At 42.6% G+C, this 22,138-nt stretch overlaps 1 protein-coding gene across 24 annotated transcripts in view; it reads left to right on the top strand.

Annotated features, from left to right (window-relative positions):
• The window catches only part of Ctnnd1 (catenin (cadherin associated protein), delta 1), a 71,882-nt gene extending 50,884 nt beyond the window's left edge, over positions 1–20,998 (top strand). For 8 of the 24 annotated variants that reach the window (XM_006498630.2, XM_006498632.3, XM_006498625.3 and 5 more), the window contains 4 exons: positions 2,848–2,910; positions 4,342–4,445; positions 4,820–4,906; positions 5,191–20,998. In XM_006498630.2, the coding sequence (XP_006498693.1) occupies positions 2,848–2,910; positions 4,342–4,445; positions 4,820–4,906; positions 5,191–5,202 (266 nt within the window). In that variant the 3' untranslated portion in view covers positions 5,203–20,998. The remainder of the gene's footprint in view (positions 1–2,847; positions 2,911–4,341; positions 4,446–4,819; positions 4,907–5,190) is intronic. The other 16 variants (NM_001355064.1, NM_001355066.1, NM_001085450.1 and 13 more) reach the window with 8 other exon arrangements.
• Positions 20,999–22,138: the final 1,140 nt, after the last annotated feature.

Raw genomic sequence — 22,138 nt, 5'->3', positions numbered from 1 at the left:
GGGGAAGGAGGATCAGTAGTAAGGCAAGGCCAGCATTGGCTACACGACACCCTGGCTCAAGGGAAAACAAAACCAAAATCAAGACAGTTAGTAACCTGAGTGCAGCTCCTTTAATTTGCCTGTGAGCTTCAAGTTCCTGGAGAGTGAATCAGTTTTCTGTTTAATCTCTTCCTCTCTTAAATTTCCATTCTAATGACTAATGTGCCTGGCTAATTATTAGTGCTTTTCTAGTTGGAAAAAATAAAAACCATTGACAACCATAAAGTCCATTATTTCTAGTCCCAAGAAAACAACCCACTGCTATACTGTGTGTGTGTGATTGTGTTTGTGTTCGTGTGGTACTGGGGCTTGAACCCAGGCTTTCTAGGCAAGTTTTCTGTGTCCCTGAGGGAGAGCTTTTTAAACTGCTTTATCATGGATGAATTACATATTTAGTATTATATATTTTTTTCTATTTCACTAAAAGTATATACTGTAACCTTTCTTATCTTAAGATAAGGCTTTTGGCTTTTGATTCCACCCATGGCTTTTGGAGCGTGGTGTGAGGGCCCCAAGATTCTTAGACTTATGTGCCAAAGGCATAGCAGCAGTGCTTGCTGCTGGCGGCCCAACATAGATGAGGTGACGCTATTCTGAACAAGTCGTTTTTATTCCCATCTATTCTACAGTTAGAAAGTTACCTCCACTTAGGAGCATCCTGGTTGGAGCTATAAACGTTATATTTCTACCCCTAAGTACACGTTATTTGATGTGTACTGCTATGGATGAAATTCGGAGCTCTGGTGCTGTGTAGGGAGCCACTGTGGCTGTCTCGGGTTAGACTATTGACATTACTAGTTAGACTGCTGTTTTTATAGAGTGCTACTTTTCCTTATGAAGCAGCTGATACACAAGTGGTGATTATTTCAACATATTATTTGGCAAGCATTTCCTCAAAAATAAACACAAAAACTTTTATCACTTTGGTGAAAAAACTGATACTATTTTCTACCTGAGTAAAAAATACAATTTTGGAGCTGGGCATGGTGGCACACGCCTTTAATCCCAGCACTTGGGAGGCAGAGGCAGGCGGATTTCTGAGTTCGAGGCCAGCCTGGTCTACAGAGTGAGTTCCAGGACAGCCAGGGCTACACAGAGAAACCCTGTCTCGAAAAACAAACAAACAAAACAAAACAAAACCAAAAAAACAATTTTGGCTGAGTGTGGTGATTCATCCCAGCACTTGGAAGGCTAAGGCAGGAAGATTGCCCTTCATTTAAAGCCAGCATGGACTACATAGGGGTTCTAGGCCAGCTTGAGCTGTAGAATAAGACCCTGCCCCCAAGATCCCAAAGGAGAAAAGTACAGCCCAGAAAATCATACCCATGTTTCAGAGCTTAGTAACTTCCCACTACTTAAAGGACTTTCTTTAGGGCTATCAAGTGGCTCAGCAAGTAAGTTCACTTGCTACTGAGCCTGACAGGAGCCTGAGTTCCATTGATGAGAGAGAACTGACCCCTGAAAGTGGTCTTCAGACCTCTGTATTCATGTTATGCTGTGGATGGACACATACACTCACTCTCTCCCTCCCTCCCTCCCTCCCTCCCCCCCCTCTCCCTCCTACATGCACATTCATGCCCGTGCGCGCGCGCACACACACACACACACACACACACACACAGTATAATAATATAATTTCTCAGGCTTTTATGATTATATAAGTGGTGATATAAATGTATTTTTAAAATACACATACATAATAATATGTGTTCAATTTTACATTTGCATAGTTCTGTAAACTGTTATCTCTCAGGGAGACAGTGCCATAATATTTCAAAAATCTGCACAAGTAAATGTTACTCAACCCGTCTATTTTTTGTGGGTTTCTTGATGCAAAGTCTTACCATGGTTGCCCGGAGCAGGAACTTGTAGTGTTTCTGCCTTCTAAGTGCTAAAATTATGAGACTATGCTCTACTTCAGTCTGTTTTAGTAACCCAGAGTTAAAAGTGATATATAAAAGTGTTCAACAGTGCTCCCCACCTCAGGTTTGTTTTTTCATTAACATTTATTATTGTATATGATGTGTGTTGTGGGCACACACACTGTGGCCTTCGAGGGGAGGTTGTTCTTGCAGTTATACCTGACTTCTGGGTTCAGACTCAGACTGCCAGGCTTGTGCAGCAAGTGCTTGAGCCCCTTAGCCACCTTACCAGCCCACATACAGTGCTTTTTAAATTGAAGGCATTTATGATTATGCAAAAAAATAATTCTGATGTGGAATAGATGTTTACATTTCTGAATATAGTAATATCTGCTCATTCCATGCCAGTGAAAGTCATTTGCATCCTCATTTATTTCATATGTGTGTGATTGAGGACGAGGCAAATGCTTTATTTACTGTTGAACTATATCTTTAGCTAGACCCTTATAATTTTTAAGATTAAAGGGGCTTTGAGATGTAATGGCCCATATTGTTAAAGTCGTTGTCGTCCCCGTCCCCGTCCCCCCCCCCCCCCGCCCTTATTCTTTATTTTGTTTGGGTGTGAAGGTACATAAGTGGAGGTCAGAGGGAAACTTGAAGGGCTCAGTGTCTTCCACAGGTTGTTCCCAGGGATCCATTCGGCCATCAGGCTTGACAAATGCCTCTGAAAGGTTTCTTGTATTTGGGTGTCTATAGGAAGGGGTCAGAATTCTGCAAGGGCTTTCCTAGAACTGTAGGTTGTGATTAGTCTTGGCACATACTATGTGCTGAGTAAAACTTTATTGAATAAAGGCAAGGAAAGATGGCACTCCCAAAAGAAATGTCTACTTTATATAGATTCTGGTGTATTGGATTTTGACTTGGGTAACTTTCTAATTCCATATAGATAAGAAACCTGACCGGGAAGAAATTCCAATGAGCAATATGGGGTCAAACACAAAATCATTAGGTAGGTGGTGAATTCCTGTCTAATGTTGCAGAATAGTGTTTAATTGGGGTGAGTAGGAATATATTCTCTCTCTCCCTCTCCCTCTCTCTCTCTCTCTCTCTATCTCTCTCTCTCTCTCTCCAGGGTCTCAGGTCACATAGTCAGGTCTTGAACTCACTACACTTGAGTCTGATCTTGAACTCCTGATCCTCCTGCCTCTACTTCCCAAGTGCTGATATGATAGATATGCTCCACCATACCTGACTTACCATTTATCATCCTGAAGTGATTGATTATCTCATTTAAAAAGGATATCTGAAACTATAATACAATTTGATCAGTCTACTCTTTTTCTACATTTTCACATGTTGCTGTGGAGGGGACAATCTTGAACTTAAAAAACTTTTTAAAACCTTTTTCTTTTTTGAGACAGGTCTTTCTGTGTATTCATGGCTGTCCTGAAACTTGCTTTGTAGATCAGACTGGCCTTAAACTCACAGGGATATACCTATTTCTGCCTCCCCTGTGTTGGGACACTATCATGCCTAGCCAATTTATTTTATTCTGTATGTACGAGTGGGATTTTTTTTTGCCTGCATGTATGTGTGTTTACCAGGTGGCTCATGCTTTCAAACGTCAGAACCCATAGAACTGGAGTTAGGGCTGGTTATGAACCACCAAGTGAGTGATGGGAGTTGATCCAGGCCCTTGCAGTAGCAACAAGTGTGCTGAACTATCATCACTCTAGCCCCCTGACCTTGAATTCTTGATAGATCCTCTTCTTCCCACATATGTTCTCAGAAAGTCTCATGTGGCATATAACTAGTATAGCCCTAACTCTCTTTGTTTTTTCTCTTTACTCTCTACTGGTCTTTTTTTTTTTTTTAAGCAGGATTTCATAGCCCAGGTTAGCCGAGGATGACCTCAAATTCTTGTTCCTCCTTCCTATTTGCTATTCTATCTCATCATTCTACTTGGGTATATGAAGCCTTCTATGGGAATATCCTTCCCCTTTGTTCTTCTAAATTCTTTTCATTCCCAAAACCTAAACTCAAGTTGTGTTTTGCTTTATCAGTTTCTTTCAATTGTTAACATATTTCTCTGTCTTCTCTCAATTTCAGGGCTGTATCTCTTTTGTAGGCCAGGTCTCTTTAGTGTCACTCACCAAGGGATACACTGTTGTTTCTTGTTGTTATTGCTTTGTTGTTTTTGCAGTGGTGGGAATTGAATCTAGACTAACCACTCTACCACTGAAGTACATCCCCAGTATTGGGTATTTCTCATACACCATCTTTCCCATTATACTCAAGTTATGTGTAAGTGTTAAAAAGCACCAGTGTTTAATATCTTGTTGGTGCATCTAAAACAGTTCATTTCACAATCTAATTCACATATTCACATACATTGTATACTAGAAGGAATGTCTTATTTCTGTGTACTTTCTTCCTCTAGATAACAACTATTCCACACTGAATGAGAGAGGAGACCACAACAGAACACTGGACCGATCTGGGGATCTGGGTGATATGGAACCATTGAAGGGAGCACCCTTGATGGTAAATCCTTGTTATGTATTGCTGTGTATGAGGCTAATACTATTTTGAAACTGTATGATATATAAAATGGGAGGCGGCGGGAAGAAAAAGACAAATCTTTTTGGTAGGTTTTCTTTGATGCATCTTGATGGTTCTTGGGATGTTGCTCATTGGTTGTGTGGATGGATTTTGCAAGCGTTGCTGACGTCACTGACACTAACTAACCTGCTCTCGAGGACATCTCCCTGCTCTTGCACTTACCTGTTTAGGATGTTTGCCCTGTACTCTTAACAGGGTTTGTTCACTTTACAGATGTTGGGATTTCCCTTCCATCTGGCACACACTTAGAAAGTCTTACCTTGGTTCTCTTACTAACAAATTGCATGTGTTCACAGCAGGACGAGGGGCAGGAATCTTTGGAGGAAGAGTTGGATGTGTTGGTTTTGGATGATGAGGGGAACCAAGTGTCTTACTCCCCCATGGTATGTCCTCCAGTCACCCCTAAGATGGTCCTGAGGAAGGAGGTTGCTGTGTGCCTACTCTTTGCCAATCATGCTGATCTGATCAGGCCTGCGATACTTGTTTGAGCCGCATGGTACCCAAGGGTTCTACTTCTGTGATCACGACCTCTTCCCAGGCTGGGATGCAGCGGATGATCTGGTTCTATGTTGTGTGCTGCTTTCCTGCCTCCAGATTTGCTCAGCTGTGTATGTTTCCCCTGTCGTCCTGTCCTCAGCCTTAACAGCCTTCTCTTTTTTCCCCACAGCAGAAGATTTAGCGCCACTCTACCTGCTCCATATGGGCTTATAATATATTACTTTTATTTTTTGGTGGTGAAATGGACTGATGATTTTTTTCCTTTCTTCGCTGGACTATTGTGCCAACTGCCAGGCTGACTCCTACCCTTGTAGCCCAAATTGGCTGCCGTCATCCGTGAATTACCTACATCTTCCACTGAAGTTTAATTGTCCTATCCTCCCAGACCCTACTTCCAGTTTTCCCCCAAGAAACCTGACTCTGTTATTTGCATATCTTGAGAAACTGCTGCAGATTAGCTCTTTTTGCCAGCCTTCCCTGGAACTCTTGGCCTTGCATAGAGGGAGGGAGAGTGGAACTCTCTACTGGAAGCAATGGGAAGAACTGAAAATTACACACTGTCTGTTCAGCAGTCAGCATTCTGACAAACTGATGACTTTTAATCAAGACTATTTTTTCTGGTGTGGGGGGAACTTTTTATTTTGTTTTGGATGGGGAAGTGTGAGTTCTTCCCTTATCCAGTGGCGATTTTTGAAGCCAAGAAGGCTGGAAACATTGGCACATTCCACCTGGCAAGGGCCCTCAAGTAAGTGAAGTACTCCCCAACCTCAGAGTGAGAACTCTTGTTCCTCCTGTTCAAGGCAGGGACCACAAAGGACCTACAGACTCCATCTCTCTGTCAGCTTCAGGATAACCTTGGGGTGCTGTCCTGACCAAGGCTGTCCTTAACCCTCCTCTCCTACCCTGTGATAAACCTGCTAACTTGACCTGGCTGTTTTGCAAGATGCTTTGTAAAAAGGAGAATGCCATGGAACCCCCTGGTTGAGAAGAAACAGAAAGATTGTCTATTGAGAAGATGAACCTCTAGGAGGAATGTACATGAAGTGGTTAGTCTGAAACTGGCAGGAAGCTTCAGAGCTGGCTTTCCTCAGCCCCCTCACCCCATCTCTCTTCGTCCTTTATAAGCTTGTCCTCCCTCTCCTCCCCTTCCCTGGATTTGTTGGCCAACTTACAAGACTTGTACATAGCTCCTCCCCCTTTGCCCTTGTAAGGTAGGAGTTGCCCTGGCTTTGCCTCTTCTTTGTGCCTTTGGCCTGGGGTGCATCTCCTCCCTCTCTTCCAGGTGCCTTTCTTTGCCTCTGCAGTCTCATTTCTCATGATTTTGCAAGTTAGACCTTGTTATTTTCTTACCCACTGTTGACCCCCAGTAGCTGAAGCAAAGAAGAGGAGTGGTAACTTAGGGAACTTCACGTCCCTACTGGGTGTTGTTAAAGCCTCTGACATAGCCACAACAGGCTTCTGCTTAACAGTGTGCAGTTGGGATTGGTGAAAATCCATCCCGATAAGTCTCAAAGTGAGGCTGTTAGGAGGGAGTGCTGTGACTCTGACTCCTTAGTCGTCCCCAGTTCCCATCATCTCTGAAAGGCTACAGGGAATCAGGCCATGCCTCCATTACACCCTTTTCTGTTGTAGTGAGTGTTACAGCTTGGCTAGAGAAGCAGCTACTATGTGGGTGCAATTTTTTTTAAACATTTTTCCTTATTTTCTTTCCTTAATCTAAAAGCTCTATTCAATGCAACTGGAATTCTTTATCCCTCTTGTCCTGTTCCTTAATATATTGAGGCTATGGGGTAGGAGAAAAGTGCACAGCCCACCAACTCCTTTTCTTATACATTGCAGTCACCCCCTCCCCCCAACCTTTGCTTCCTTCCCATTTCTTCCTAGTCCCGTTTCCCTTTTCTGGCAAAAAGGAGCTCTGTGCTCTCTGTGACCCTCAGAGTACACTGCACAGGGGAGCCTCCCCCACCCACATCTATCTGCCTCTGGTTTTGGGTTCTCTTGTCCTCTTCTGCTCTTCCTGGTGCTCTTTCTTCTCGGTGGGGTGTGGGTAATAGAATAGCCATGGGCTTTGGGGACCTTTAACTGTTTTTTTGTTTGTTTGTTTTGTTTTTCCTTTTTCATTTATAAAAACACTAAACATTCAATTTCAGCAAACCAAAAATCCTACCCTCCCACCGAATACTACTAAGGGGCATATCTTCTGCTCTGTATCTTTTCTCTCTTTCTTTCTCTTGTTAATGCTTTTAAAAACAAATGAGTTTTTTATATAAATAAAAGTTTTTAAAGTGTGTGTGTGGGAGGTCTGTGTCATTTCTTCACTTCCAGCTGCACTTCTTCCCTCCTTTCCTTCTTAGTTACTTTGGTGCCGGTGTTGTTTTTCTATGCAGAGCAGCCAGAAGGCGGTTCGTTGTCTCAGGATGGGCTTACTTTAGTTTCAGTCCCAACTCTAATGAAGGAAGGTTCTTTGTAACACCCTCCCACTCCAGAGTCTTAAAAATATTTAATGAATGGCTGAAGTAGAGCATGAGAACTTTCTGCTATTAGAGTTAGAAAGTGAAGTGCATACCCTGGCTTCCCCATTCTTTGGGGTTCTCATACATCATGACAAAATCAGCACTAAGCAAAGCCCTCTAACGCTTGGCTCTTTTGAACACAACATATCAAATCTAGAAGATTAGAAGCTAGCAGTCCCAACAGCTACCTTAGTAACTGTGAAAGAGTTCAAAGTCCTCTGCACGAGAGCACTGATCACAGATCATGGCAATGCTGCTCAGGCCCTATGGAGTCGGTTGGGTTGTTTGGTAGGACATCCCGCCAAATTGTATATGGTTAACAGAAACCGGATCACTGGGGGTTATCTTTACTGCAGATACCAAAGATTCAGACTCATGGAAAGATACTTTTCCGGGGCCCTTATGTCCTGTCATATAATTTAAAGATCTCCAGAGAATTTGTATAAAATGCTTATTATATAGTGACATCTTCAATCACTATATTATAAAATTACTGGTCTGTTCCCAGTGATAGCCCAGGATCACCACATTATACAAGACGTAAGAGCTTTTGGGGGCTAATGAGAACCGGGCAGCTCCAGCAGTGTAGCTGTGTAGATTAAGGCTTGATTTGCACTTACACCTGTAGTCTTGGAGCTGACAAATAAGGTACAAAGCCGAAAACTTCAGCTTCTGCTCTGCTGCAAAGGTTCTGTTTTTACGTAGAGAAACGTGGCCATTGGTCAGCAACCTTTCCTCACTGGTATTGAGTTAGATCAAAACCCTGCTGCAGGCTGGCCTTAGCTCATGATCCTCCTGCCTCTCTCCTCAGTGCTGGGACTGTAGGTGCCAGTCACCATGTTCCTCTACAGAGTTTTCAAAGGTCTAGATCAAGCCAGCCCTAGTGGTATGTACTGCTAATCCCAGCACTCGGGTGACAGACACCAGCCTGGACTACATAGCAAGACTTTGTCTTGGTCAGTCAACGAATCAGTTATTCATGCTCAGAGCCAAACTGAAATGTTGGACTGACCTATAAGCGCCAAATATGGTTTGATTGGTTTTGAAAGCCAGGGCCTCACTGTGTAGCTAGCCCGACCAGTTTGACCTTGAGCTTGTGGCAACCCTTCCCAGGTGCTGAGATTATACTGCCACCATGCCTGAGTTTCTTGGCAGACTTGACAGTGCTTTAGAGGCAGCCCTCTTGATACTTCTCACTCATACTAACATTAAGAAACTTTTGGAATTTGTTCCTTCTTAGTGGCTCTTCTCAGGTTTTGTTTTGATTGCTTTCCTGGTTTTTGTTAGTTTTTTTTTTTCCCATGTTTATTTTATATCTATGGGTGTTTTGTCTGCATGAATGTCTTGCATCACACACATTGCACATGTGTATAATGTCCAAAGAGACCAGAAGAGAGTGTGGCATCCTCTGGAACTGGAGTTACAGTGAGTGGTTGTGAGCTGCTGTGTGGGTGCTCAGAGTAGAACTCAGGTCCTCTGGAAAAGCAGCGTGTGTGTGTGTGGTGTGTGCGCCAGTTGTGTGGTTGCTCTTCAGAGCCTCTGAGAGCTGAGTCATGGAATTACATACGGGCTGCTTAGGTGTGGGTATTCAGACAGAATTTGGGTCCTCTCTTAACTGTTAGGCCCTCTCTCCTCCCTTAGTGCTTTGTAAGCTATAGAATCTGTAGATCCACTTTTATGAACCTGAGCAAGTAGATAAGAATTGCCTGTACTTGGTGCTGAGGTAGATCAGCTGCCTTTGGCACAAGATCATAGTACGGTATCAATACCACAATAAACCCCTGCTTTTCACTTAGAAATTGTTTCATAAGTTGGTCTCAGGAATCTGAACCTTGTAAAGTGACATAGGTTATGTGGTTGATGTAGGTGGCTATCTAACTGATCTAGGACACTTGCTTGTTTTCAGTATGGAACCCAGAATGACTGGCTAACTCTTGGCAATAGTAGTGAGTATGGGTAAAAAGATAATTCATAAAAGAGAACAGCCGAGGCTGGGCCTGTGGCATCTAAGTTCTAGTAGTTCTTTATCTTGCTAATCATCTATGCGATTCCCAGGCTGACCCTGAATGTGGTGCCTTTTAAGGCACAAAGAATGTCCTGGATTATGAATTATTAAACTTCTTCCGGCTACAGAGGGTACTTCAACTAGGGAGCAAGTGGTCCCATCATCCAAAGCCAGAGACATCAGGTGTGGAAATGAATCATTCCAGAGAGAGGGCCTAGCTCAAGAAAACAAGCATGGAAGAAATAAGATAACTGCCTAAAGCAAACTTCTTTTTCATAGAAGAGACTTTTTGAGTTTTCTGCTACCTGTCCCTTAAAACATCAGTTCTTCAGCTGTTGCAGCCAGGATTACTGACAGACAGAAAAGCTGGAGAAGTGAGGTAGTCCGTTGCCATTAACGATCTGTCTGTATCATTGTGACAATTTTTTGAGTTTATATTTTGTGTGGTGTACAGTGACCAGGGTCAAAAGCCACGAGTGAACTGCGTTGAGAGCTTTGCCCCCATGCTCCTAATGTCTGAAGGAATTTCAAACATTTTTGTTATCATGTGACAACTAGTCTTTCTAGAACCTGCATGTATTCTTGTCCTGCTGCCATTCTCTGATTGTCATCTTTAGTGCTGAAGGACAAACAGTCTAATGCTGTAATGTGCCCCAGGAAAGTGAATACGCACGTACATGGACATCTGTTCATGTACCAGTCATGTTCTGTGTGCTTCTTGTCTTCATCATTTTGTCTTGTTTTCTTTTGTTTTGTCATTTTCAAACAAAATTTGTTTTCTTGATGCTCTTCACATCCCTTTCCCATCCCTTTGGCTCTCTTTGTTTTCATCTCAATCCTTGTTTTAGGATTTATGTGGGGCCTTTTTTACTATTCAGGCTCTGCTTTGGAAAGATGGTATGGATTAGATTCCCTGAAAATGCTTTCCATAGATGGAAATAGGATAATATATATTTATTTAAAAATACCCTTCACTCCTGTCTTGTTGGGATTGAATTGAGGGTTTCGCACATGGTGGGCAAACACTAGCACTGAGCCACATCCAGCTGTATATAAAAATAACTTTAAACACTGCTGAAGAGGCACAAAATGAAGCTGATAAAACAAAGCTAAGACTGGGATCCTTGCAAGTATCTGATAAAACTAGCCTTACTCAGTGGTTGCCAAGCACAGCATACCTTTAGCTTCTAAGGAATGTGGGAAGAAGGGAAGGAGTCCACAGAATGCTTAGCATAGAGATGAATAAACACTCATGACCAGATGGCTTGTTATGCAAACCTTGTGATCCAAGTTCAATGCTTGGAACCCACATAAATGTGGAAAGAGAACCAATCTCAAAGTGCATGCATACCTATTAAGCAGCAACAAATACCCCGTTGGGAGAGACAGCAAAGACCCTTGTACTAATCTTGATAATTTGCAAATTTTGACTACCTGTGTGACCCACAAACTCGTAAATAGGGACTTTGAAGTGGTACTTCATTGGTCACACCTCTAGAAGATTAAAAGAAGTCAGTGCATTTTCTCCGAAGATTTAGAAACAACTCCCATAAACTTGAGCCAGGTCCTTAAGTTAGGCAGAGTAGTAAAAGAGCAGTGGAAATGGTGATAGAAGATGCATAAGCCAATCCTTAAATACTTAAGATGTTGGCACAAGCACGGACTATAACAAGATACAGATTTGGGTCAGTGAGCTCCAGTGGTCAGAAGGCCTACTAAGCAAAGCCCTGGTAGACGATGTGAATCTTAGAGCATGTAATTAGTGAGTAAGAGTGTTGGACAATGACATGTAAGTTGAAAGGGTGATTAGAGTAGAATTCTGTATTGAAGAAAAGTAAAGATGCTGATCAAAACTTTTGTGAAACGTGTCTCTATTAGCTGTAACTATTGAAGGATAGAAATAGAACATATGACTTCTAAAGAAAAGGCAAAAGCAGAAGGTAGCTGAAGTTGATAGAATGACCTGGGCTTAAAGGCTGCAGCAGTAGAGGAGAGGCGTATGTCATGCCAGTGCTAGGGTTAGCATGCAACAAGTGAACAGAGCATGGGTGGGAAGCAAGTGTAGAGTCAGAAGACGTCTTCCAAAAGGACGAAGTAACTTGAGTAAAGCTTCAGTAGCTGGTCGTGTAAGCTTAAACACAAGGGTAGGACCCAATACTATTACGTCTTCCTGTCTTATTTTATAAATTGCTTTTTAAGAAAACCTTGTATCTATGCATGTGTTCACATATGTGCACACATGAAGGCCAGAGGCCAACTTCTACTAGCGTCTCTTGGTCTCTATTTTGGGGGAAAGTCTCTCTAAACTTGAAGCTTACTAATTGGCTATACTGCCCGGCCAACGAGCTCCTGGGATGCGCCTATCTCTATACCCTAGTGCTGGGGAGATGAATAACTGGATGTAACAGCTGCTGAGAGTCTGACTTCTTGTCATTATGTGAGCATAGCCAACCCTTCCTCTGCTGTGAAATGTACCCTCTTTGTTCAAAGATGCTGCCTTTAGGGTAAGAGAGCCAATGAGGAGCACCGTGCTATCCCAGGTCATTTGGGCACCATTCATCATTTCCTGGGATCTCAGGGCCATTAGCTGAAAATCTGGAATGCAGATGGTCTATCATCATGAGACACATTTCCAGTAGACACTCACTCCTACTTGCACTCCTACTTACATGGAACATAGCTTAGATTTTCCGTGGACTCCAGATGTGCTATATAATGTCTTCCTCAAACGCCAATTGCTTTAATCTTTTTTGAAGCTAATGTCTGATATCCAGCTCGGGGTCTTGAAGTCATTCAGAATGAAAATGTGTAAACTACTCAGCACCAAGCTCAGGCTTTGGTGTCTGGCTTCCTGAATTTAAATTCTCACTGTCATAGCTGTGGACTCTTGCAATCTCTGTTTTGTTTGTTTTTGTTTTTTAATAAATGTTTCTTTCATTCAGTGGTGGGGGTTGAGCCTACAGCCTTGTATATGCTAAGCAATCACACTTACCAAGGAATCATATACCCGGTTCTCTTTGGCAGATTTCTTAATCTTTTGTCCCTCTTGTCATGGAGCCTAATATGTACATATGGTGAAGATAAAATGAGATTATGAATGGAATTGCACTTAAACTATAATTGGCACATACCAAGTATGTTGTAGCTATTATTATTATTAGCACTATTTTGAGATAGGCTCCCTTTATTTAGCCCAGTCTGGTCTTGAACTCACAGTAGTCTTCCTACCTTAGCTTCTTCACGGCTATGATTTCAGGCATGAGCCACCACACCTGACATATTACTTTATTATCGTACCTATCATTAGATAGTTCTCTCTGCAATTATATGTACATGTATATGCATTTGTTTATATTAATTAGATGATTATTTTGCAAGGTAAATTATGTCTAACTACTTAAAGGATTATTTCAAGGGCTACCCAAAATGACAATTAGTGTACATGTTCAGTTCCCAGATTAGGAGAAAGTGGTATCAGTCATTTGATGGATAGTTACACTTCTCTCATCTAGGTCCTATTCTAAATGTCTATTAGAAATGATCTGTACAGAAATTAAAGTCAGGGTTTACAGATCACTTTATGGCAAGGCCAGGTGGAAGCATCCATCAAGTCTAGATGAGACTTAATAATAGACTTTTGAACCTGATGGAAAAAGACTTTTTTTTTTCCCCAAATACCAAGGTTTTTTGGATGTCTGAATCCTTGGGAGGTAAGGAAGTAATCTGCTTGCAGAGCCTATGAGAGCTATGAAAAGATTTAGTTGGATGAAGTCAAATAAAAAGCCACATATATTTGTTAAGTACATTGCTATACACGAGGACTTATTCTGGTTATAAAGGTTATCGTGAGCACAGGCCCTTGTCCTAAGAAAGCCAGAGAAAGAGTTGGAAATAGTAATGTTACTAGACCACTGTTAAGGAGAACAGTATAGAGTAGGGAAGGTTGTGTAACCAACTACAGGAAACTGCATAATTTGAGGCAAGAGGTAATGATAGCTTAGACCACTGCGACATATTATAAAAACGATTACCAATTCAAGGTCTATGTAATAATGATAGTAACAGCTGGTATCTCCCCTCTTCTTCCCTCCCCTCTCCTTTTCCCTCCCCTCCTTCCCTTCCCCTCTCTTTCCCCCTCCCTATCTCTTCTCCTTTCCTCTCCCCTTCTCTTTCTTCCTCCTCCCCACCCCCCCAGGTGGGCTGGAAATTGAGGCCTTGATTTATCTAGGCAAGCTCTCCATCATTGAGTTGTATCCACATTTTCACTTCTGAGATAGAGTATCACTAAGTTGCAAACTGGCCTTGCAGTTGTGACGCTCCCACTGAGTCCAGTCCAGTGCTGGGCTTACAGGCCTGTACCCACACACCCTGCTAGTGCTTTCTCTGTATGACACTTTAAAGTCTTTGTATATACTGACATTTACTCTTTACATCAGCCCTGTATAGAAGGCATGACATGAACATGTACTACAAAATAAACCTAAGGCTGTGCTTCGTATTACATGTTTTCCCTGCTTGATATTTACCACAACTTGCTGATTATCCATATTTTGGAGATGAAGAAATTAATTTTAAAGTAATTAACTAACTTGCCTGAGGTCTCATTTTTGTTGGTTCCCTTGGACTAGTTTTGGAACCAAGGCTGAGTGTTCACCTCTTATAATGGGTTTATAAGTATGCACTATTATGTCTGGCTTGGGGTGTTAGGCATTGAATGGAGAACTTCATGCGTGTTAGGTGCGCGCTTTAAATTTACTACCTACAGTGCTACATCTTTAGTACTATTTTTGTTTTTGTTGTTGTTGTTGTTGTTGTTGTTGTTGTTGTTTTGGGTTTTTTTGAGAGAGGGTCTTGTTGCTGCCCAGGAACTTGTAGTATAGACCTTGAACTTGGGGCCAGTCCTCATTCCTCTGCCAACAGATTCTGGTAACCACCATGCCCAGTCCTGAATCCTTTGTTTTTTTAAACTACTGATTTCAAATGGTTTAAGGCAAAATTAATGGAACACAAGAATGAAGATGACTTAAGCATCCTTAAGGATGCTTTTCTGGTTGCTGGCTGATACCAGCCACTAGCTGAAATAGGAAACAGTGATGAGTACAGGGTGGCAGGGCTCTAGAATCACAGGACGGTTTCAATCTGTTTAACTCTCTTCCCCTGGCGTATTAAACTTGGGTTCAGATTCGGAATGACAGAAGTGGAGACAGTCATCTGTCAGGAGACATGGTATGCTGGGCTGCCCTGCCTCGTCCTGGTCTCTCTCACTCTTTCCATGGTCTCCACCTATCTCTTCTCCTCCTCCTTCTCCCGCTTTCTCTCTAGTGGGAGACTGGCACGCTGCTGTGGGAACTCATGGGTCTTTTACGCAGAACCCGTGCTTCCTCTTTGTCCCAGCAGACTTACTGCTACAATGCAGACTTGCAGGGCTTATATGGGACCAATGCGGGTTGTAGCTGTGCCTTTACAGTGCAGCTCTCCACAGCAACGCCCTGCCCAAGGTGGAGAAGGTTCCAAATGGGCAGTGCCTAGTAACCACAACGCATGGGTGCCCTGTGCTGTCAGAGGCCATCACCTCCTGCAGAAGGGCACGCACCTTCTGACTTGTCACATCCCAGCTTCACACTACTTCCTATTTTGACTTTTTTGCAGAATTGTGGTTTCGGAGCCAAAGTTAGCTTGGTAATGATAGATAGAGCAAATGCCTATTATGCGTGGTTTCTGAGTTTAATCCTCAGGTCAGACACAAATTCTTTTTTTTAAGCACTTTTATATGCCTTACTTATTTTTATTGTATGTACATTGGTATTTTCCTGGCATGCATATCTGTATGATGGTGTTGGGTCCCTTGCAACTTGAGTCAGTCGCGAGCTGCCATGTGGATGCTGGGAATTGAACCTGGGTCCTTGGGAAGAACGACCAGTGCTTTTAGCCTCTGAAGTATCTCTCGAGCCCCAACACAAATTCTTAATCTGTGAGAGTGTACATAACTATTTTTTTTCTTTTGGATTTTTCGAGACAGGGTTTCTCTGTATAGCCCTGGCTGTCCTGGAACTCACTTTGTAGACCAGGCTGGCTTCGAACTCAGAAATCCACCTCCCTCTGCCTCCCGAGTGCTGGGATTAAAGGTGTGTGCCACCACTGCCACTCCTGTTGTCCATTCCCTGTCTGCTTTCAGGCATTTTCATTTTCTCATAACCTAGACCTGCTCAGCAGTAGTGTCACATACTCTCCATGTGGCATCTGTATATACGATTGTATATGCTCGTTCATGCTTTATGCTTCTAATGACTGACTGTTTTGCCTTAGTCTGTGTTACATTTTTATTTAGGCCTGTTTTCTTCCTGCTTCTGAAGCACTCATTTCTGGCTGCTATGGAAACCATACAGGCTACATCCTCAGGGGACAAGCCCTCCTTAAGATGAGCTGGTTGTGACCCTTCTTGCTCACCCTTCCCTATGGTCTAGCTCTTGTCAGACCCTTTGCTTCCTTTTCCAGAAGATTTGAATGGAAGCTGTGCCCCTAGCCAGAGATGCTAAGCCTCCTTCCCTCCTGTTTCCTTCAGAACATACCAAAGGGAATTTTTTTTCTTCTAAATATTTTATGTATATGGGTGTTTTGTTTACATGTGTATCTGTGCCCCACAGAGGCCATAAGAGGGCCTTGGATCCCTATAACTAATTAGACTGTTTTAAGTTACTGTGTGGGTGCTGGGATTCGAGCTCGGTTCTCTGCAAGAACAGCAAGGACCTTTAACTGTTGAGCCATCTTTCCAGCTCTCAAAGGAGATTTGACTTGTTTTAAACCCTTATTTCATTGAAAATAAGTTCTTCTGTCGGGCATCTTCGGGCTTAATACCCCTGGCACTGTGTGAGTACAGAGACAAGAGGATTTACAATTGAATCCTACCCAATTGCTAGAAAGCTACTATCTACATCTAAGCAGGGTCTGATGCAATCTTTAGGAAGGACCCTAGCTCCTCCAAATTCTCATCATGTCTTCTGTCTAGTTTTGAGACCCCAAGCTCTTCTTGCTGAACACAGTTAGTACTTAACTGGATACATTTGTAACACACTTCTGGTTCAACTTTTACTTCCCATAGAACCCTTTAGTTCTGGTAACACATTCCAGTAATGATTTCTTCATTCCCAGTTGCTTTGTAAACTGCATTATAATGGATCCATTTAAGGAAAATGATCTCTTAAATAAAACCCCAATTTCTTTCATACTTCATGCATCCTGAAAATATTTGTCCAACAACCATTTGATTCAGATGCTTGGGCTTAAGGCTCCTCCTGTTCCTAAGCGTTCCATTTCTGGTGATGGAGGCCATAGATAAATGAGTCAGTAAGGTAAGCACTGTTAGAATAGTGACTGTTAAACATGTACTAGAGAGGCCGACTGCCAGAAGGGCAGCACGGCATCTTTGAGGTGTACTGGGCTCATTAAAGGATAGCTAGGATTCTGCTCCTTGAAGATTTGAAGTCATTTAAGTCAGATGGAACACTGCAAAACTATAGAAATGCAAAAAGTAGACACCTAATCTGCAAGAGGAATTCTCTTTGTAGAAACATTTCATCTAGTAAATGAAGTAGTTTGAAAAAAAAAATGTCATCAATGTGGAATCCCTAATACCTAGGTCTTTCAGGCATTGAGCATCAATGGTTGATATCACAAAAATAAAGAAATACCACCCACGAAGTTTAAAAACTCTGGTAGAGGGTATGGCTCAGTGGTAGACTTCTCGTCTCACATGTAGGGAGTCCTTTGTTCAGTTCCCAAGCACAGCAAAGAAAGAATTTAGTTTTGAGTCTGATCAAGCCTTTGGATTCAACTAGTATTTAAACAGGGGAAAGGCAGGGGAAATACTGAACTATATTATCAAGATGACCCAATTCTTTGATAAATTAGTTACAATAAGAAAAGAGTGTAGGAAGGACAATATTGTAGTCTCAATGCATGCTTACGAACCCAGCCCTTGGGAGGGAGGATCAGGAGTTAACAGGTCTTCTTAGCTACAAATGGAGTTCTAGGCCATCTTAGGTTACACGAGACTGTGGTCCAGTCATGCCCTCCCCTCACACAAGCATACTCTGTGAGATAATTGGACATTTCAACATAGAATGCTTGTTACAAAGGGATGATCATGTTTTAAGTGTGAGTTTGGGGAAAATACAAAATCTCGAGACATGGTTTCTCTGTGTAGCCTTGGCTGTCCTGGAACTCACTCTGTAGACCAGGCTGGCCTCGAACTCAGAAATCTGCCTGCCTCTGCCTCCCAAGTGCTGGCATTAAAGACGTGTGCCACCACTGCCCGGCTGAGACAGGATCTTTTACGTTTTGGCCTTAATTTATGTTTTTTTTTTTTTTTACATTAAAAAAATAATCTACTTATTTTATGTGCATTGTTGTGTTGTTTTCCCTGCATCCTGTGTGAGAATGTCTGTTCCCCTGGAGCTTAGGTTACAGACAGTTGTGAACGGCTATGTGGGTGCTTGGAATTGACCGTGGTCTTCTGGAAGAGCAGTCAGGGCTCTTAACCACTGAGCCTTCTTTCCAACCTGTTTGGTTGGTTTTGAGATTTAGGACGATAAGATTTCAAAACAAAAAGAAAACCCAGTCTGGCCTTTATCTTATTCTGTAGCTGAGGGTAACTTTAAATTCCTGATACTCCTGGCTTTGCATATAAATATTGGGATCATAAGCATATGCCACCATTGAGGTCTCTTGCTAAATATTGCAGGCTGGACCTGAACTTAAGAACTGCCTGACTTTGTCCATCAAGTGCTAGGATTAGCTATGTGTGGCACCACGCCTGTGTATAATTGTAGCCTTACAGTTAGAGCAGTGTGTTGGAATGAATGCTTCATGGTTGAAAAGCCACGACCGGGAAATCTGCTTTCAAGTACTGAGGTGGCACGGTGGATGGGGTGTAAATGAAATGAGACTAGCCATGAATAGTCATTAAGGCTGTTAGATGTGTGGAACCGAGGTGCAGGACCACGGAGCACACATCAGGAAAAACAGTCGAGACAGCAGCAGCAGTACAGGCAGCAGCAGTACAGCAGCAGCAGTACAGGCAGCAGACAGCAGCAGCAGTACAGCAGCAGCAGTACAGGCAGCAGCAGTACAGTAGCAGCAGTACAGGCAGCAGCAGTACAGCAGCAGTAGTACAGCAGCAGCAGTACAGGCAGCAGCAGTACAGTAGCAGCAGTACAGGCAGCAGCAGTACAGGCAGCAGCAGTACAGCAGCAGCAGTACAGGCAGCAGCAGTACAGGCAGCAGCAGTACAGCAGCAGCAGTACAGGCAGCAGCAGTACAGGCAGCAGTAGTACAGCAGCAGCAGTACAGGCAGCAGCAGTACAGGCAGCAGCAGTACAGCAGCAGCAGTACAGGCAGCAGCAGTACAGGCAGCAGCAGTACAGGTAGAGGTGGCTTTTGGATTATGAGTTTCTTTAACTGCCAAGTGCAGACAGAGGTTAGGTTTCAGATGTCTATGAGACTGAAGTTCTGGGATGGGGAATTCTGGAACAGTCATAAGGATGGAAGAGGAAGGCTGAACCAAGGAGACTCCCTGTCACATTTTAGCAAGGTCAACGCTGTTTTTAAGTTTTGTTAAACTTGGCTTGATGGTAAAATTTTCATTTATAAGCATGACTGTAGACAATTTAAATTTTTTGTTTATGGCTATTGGATCATTCGGATACTTTAAATGGAGCACATTGTAGTAGAGGGTAGACAACGTGGGGAAATTGGCCACCATGCTAGCGCAGTCTTTGGCCCAGCAGGTGCATTTGCACATACTAATTTGTTTCTAGGAAGGACAGAAGGGAGGCATGGAAATCTCATGTATCACACACCAAAGCCAGTCCCTCTGCGCAGCTGGATTATATGGGCTGCAACGTGGCTCTCTCCTGCTCTTACCAGAGCGCCTGGATTCATAGCCCTTTTCCTGTGCACAATCAAGTTGGAAGGCAGGGAATGATGCCATAATTGCTCCTCTTTTAACCATGGCTGCTTCTTATCCATATCACCCCTTTTAATACCACTGTACCTTTAAGAAAGGTATCAATTGACAATTTCCATACCTGAATACAGTGTTACCTTGGTAATGTTTACCACCGTACCTCTTTCCATCTCCCCCAACCCACTGTACCTTATAGCTGTTTAAATTCCAGACTACAAGACTCTGCAGTTGCCATCTTTTCCTTCTTTTCTTCAAACTTGAAATCTTTCTATATTGGAAAAGCCATTGACGTGTTAATCTCTCCTAAGCTACACTCTCTTTCATCTTTGTGCCTTTATAAAAGTGCATGGAGACACACAAGCTACCTATGTCTAGTGAGAATAAGCTGTCAACATTGTAGGCTTGCAGGCTAAAATCTTTTAGGTATATCCTCATGCGTCTGTCCATTGGCTTCTATGCCACTCTGCCTCATGGTTGTTGTGTGTATATTTTAACCCCAGCTGCAGGGGTTAGTGTCTGAAATCTTGGTCCTCTGCTAGAGAGAACAACAATTTTCCTTTAGGGCTAGGATATGAAATCTCTTCTGGAGTAAGCCTTGGAGTCTGACAGTGGTTTTGAGTCTATGAACAGTTTTGAATTTGGGGAGCCAAGCCCTGTCCTGGGTTGTTTCACTTAAGCCCTCTATTTTCCACAGACTCTGTGTATTCCTCTTGCTCCCATTCCAACTGTTCCCACCCAAGAAGGATGCCTTGTGCTTCTGCACATTTTACTCAGTCGTATTGGCCTGTGTGGTAGCCAGAGATCCGGTTAGAGGACTGGTAAATGGAATTAGAGAGGTATGAGAAAGGATTTTGCAGAAATTGGATGTGCTGCTGTACTCCTGTAATCCCAGGCCCTGGGAAGTGGGGGCAGGAGGATCACTACCCATCCTTAGCTACTTGGTGAGTTTGATGCCAAACTATGCCACATGGGACCAGGTCTCAAACAAAACAAGCTTGCTTTGCGGTTTGCCTACATCTTAGAAGGCTATTTATTCTACTGATAACAGCAGAAGAAGTTGTACTGGGTAACTATCTTTTTGTTTTTCCGGCTGTACAATTTGAAAAATGTAATTGAAGGTAATTTACAGAGTATCAAGGAGTAGTTTTATTTTGTTTCATTTTTGTTTTTCTTAACACAGGATAAGTACTTATATTCTTGGGTCTCTCCATCCAGAGGCAACCATTATTAACATTCTGTTATTCTTTTATCTGTTTTTTGTCCACTTAACAATAATAAAATAAAGCTTATGCAATACAGGTGATGCAGTTTTGCCTGCCTTTCCTGCCCAGTATTGTTTCAGACATGTTTCTAAATTGATTCTTCAAAACCAATTATTTTCATGGCTGCATGACTATACCATTATTTATTTAATTTTTTCAGTTGTTGAATACTTAAATATTATAACTATGTATAATATTATAAATATGCTACAATAAACTTATTTCTGTCTAAATCTTTGTTTTCTGGATTATTTTCTTAAAAGAGGAATTGTTGAGTCAGAAATTGTAGAATATATTAAAAGCTGTGCTGATACATTCCCAAGCTGCTTTCCAGAAAGCTTATATCAATGGACATATCCATCTTAATGTTTAGAAGTTGAACTTATATTATAAATGCCTGCCGGGCATGGTGGCGCACGCCTTTAATCCCAGCACTCCGGAGGCAGAGGCAGGCGGATTTCTGAGTTCAGGGCCAGCCTGGGCTACAAAGTGAGTTCCAGGGCTATACAGAGAAACCCTGTCTCGAAAAGCCAAAAAAAAAAAAAAAAAAAAAAGCTTTACAGAGGTTCACTTATATAAGCAAGGCATTCTGAGGAGAGAGAGCCTTTCCTCTGAGGAGAGTCTGATTTGTTTGTACTGGCAACATGGTCTATCCTGGGCCACATCCTCTCAGAGACCATTCAGATTTGAGTGACTGTTATGACAGGATTTTGGACTCTGTACCCAAAATCAGTTTGTCATCCCCGTTCTACCTTCTCTGAGGCGCGCTCATCCCGGTTCTACCTTCTCTGAGGCGCGCTCATCCCGGTTCTACCTTCTCTGAGGCGCGCTCATCCCGGTTCTACCTTCTTTGAGGCGCGCTCATCTCTGTTCTACATTCTCTGAGGCGCTCCTCGTCCTTGACTGCTTTGGTTATGGTTATTTCCTCTTCGATCCCATTGTCGCTAAGAATGTTGCCGTTATCTTTTCTCCTTCTTCAACTCCTCCCAGACCCTTCCCCACCCCACTCACCTGATTCCACGCCCTTTCTCTCTTGAAAAAACAATCAAAACAAACGAACAAACAAAAACCAACAACAAAAAACAAACACTGAAAAAACATAAAAGCAGAAACCAAGATATACAAGCAAAAGATCAGTAAGACAAGAAATACCCAAACAAAGTGATATGACCCTGAAAGTCTACAAAATGCCACTGAGTTCATTTTGTGTTGGCCAACTAGCCCTACCCTGAAGTGTGGCTAATATACTCCGTGAGACTTCATTGGAGAAAATAAAAATTGCCATTGCAAGTGAGTATCAATTGCAAACAGCTTCTTTATTAGCAGTGGGAGCCCTTGTTCGCTCTCTCCTCTCTGCTTTGGGTCCTCCTCGG

Source organism: Mus musculus, chromosome 2, assembly GCF_000001635.26.
Source record: "Mus musculus strain C57BL/6J chromosome 2, GRCm38.p6 C57BL/6J".
In the NCBI taxonomy this organism is placed as follows: Eukaryota; Metazoa; Chordata; class Mammalia; order Rodentia; family Muridae; genus Mus; species Mus musculus.
Note: the sequence above shows the minus strand (reverse complement) of the source record. Positions and strands in the feature narration are given on the sequence as shown.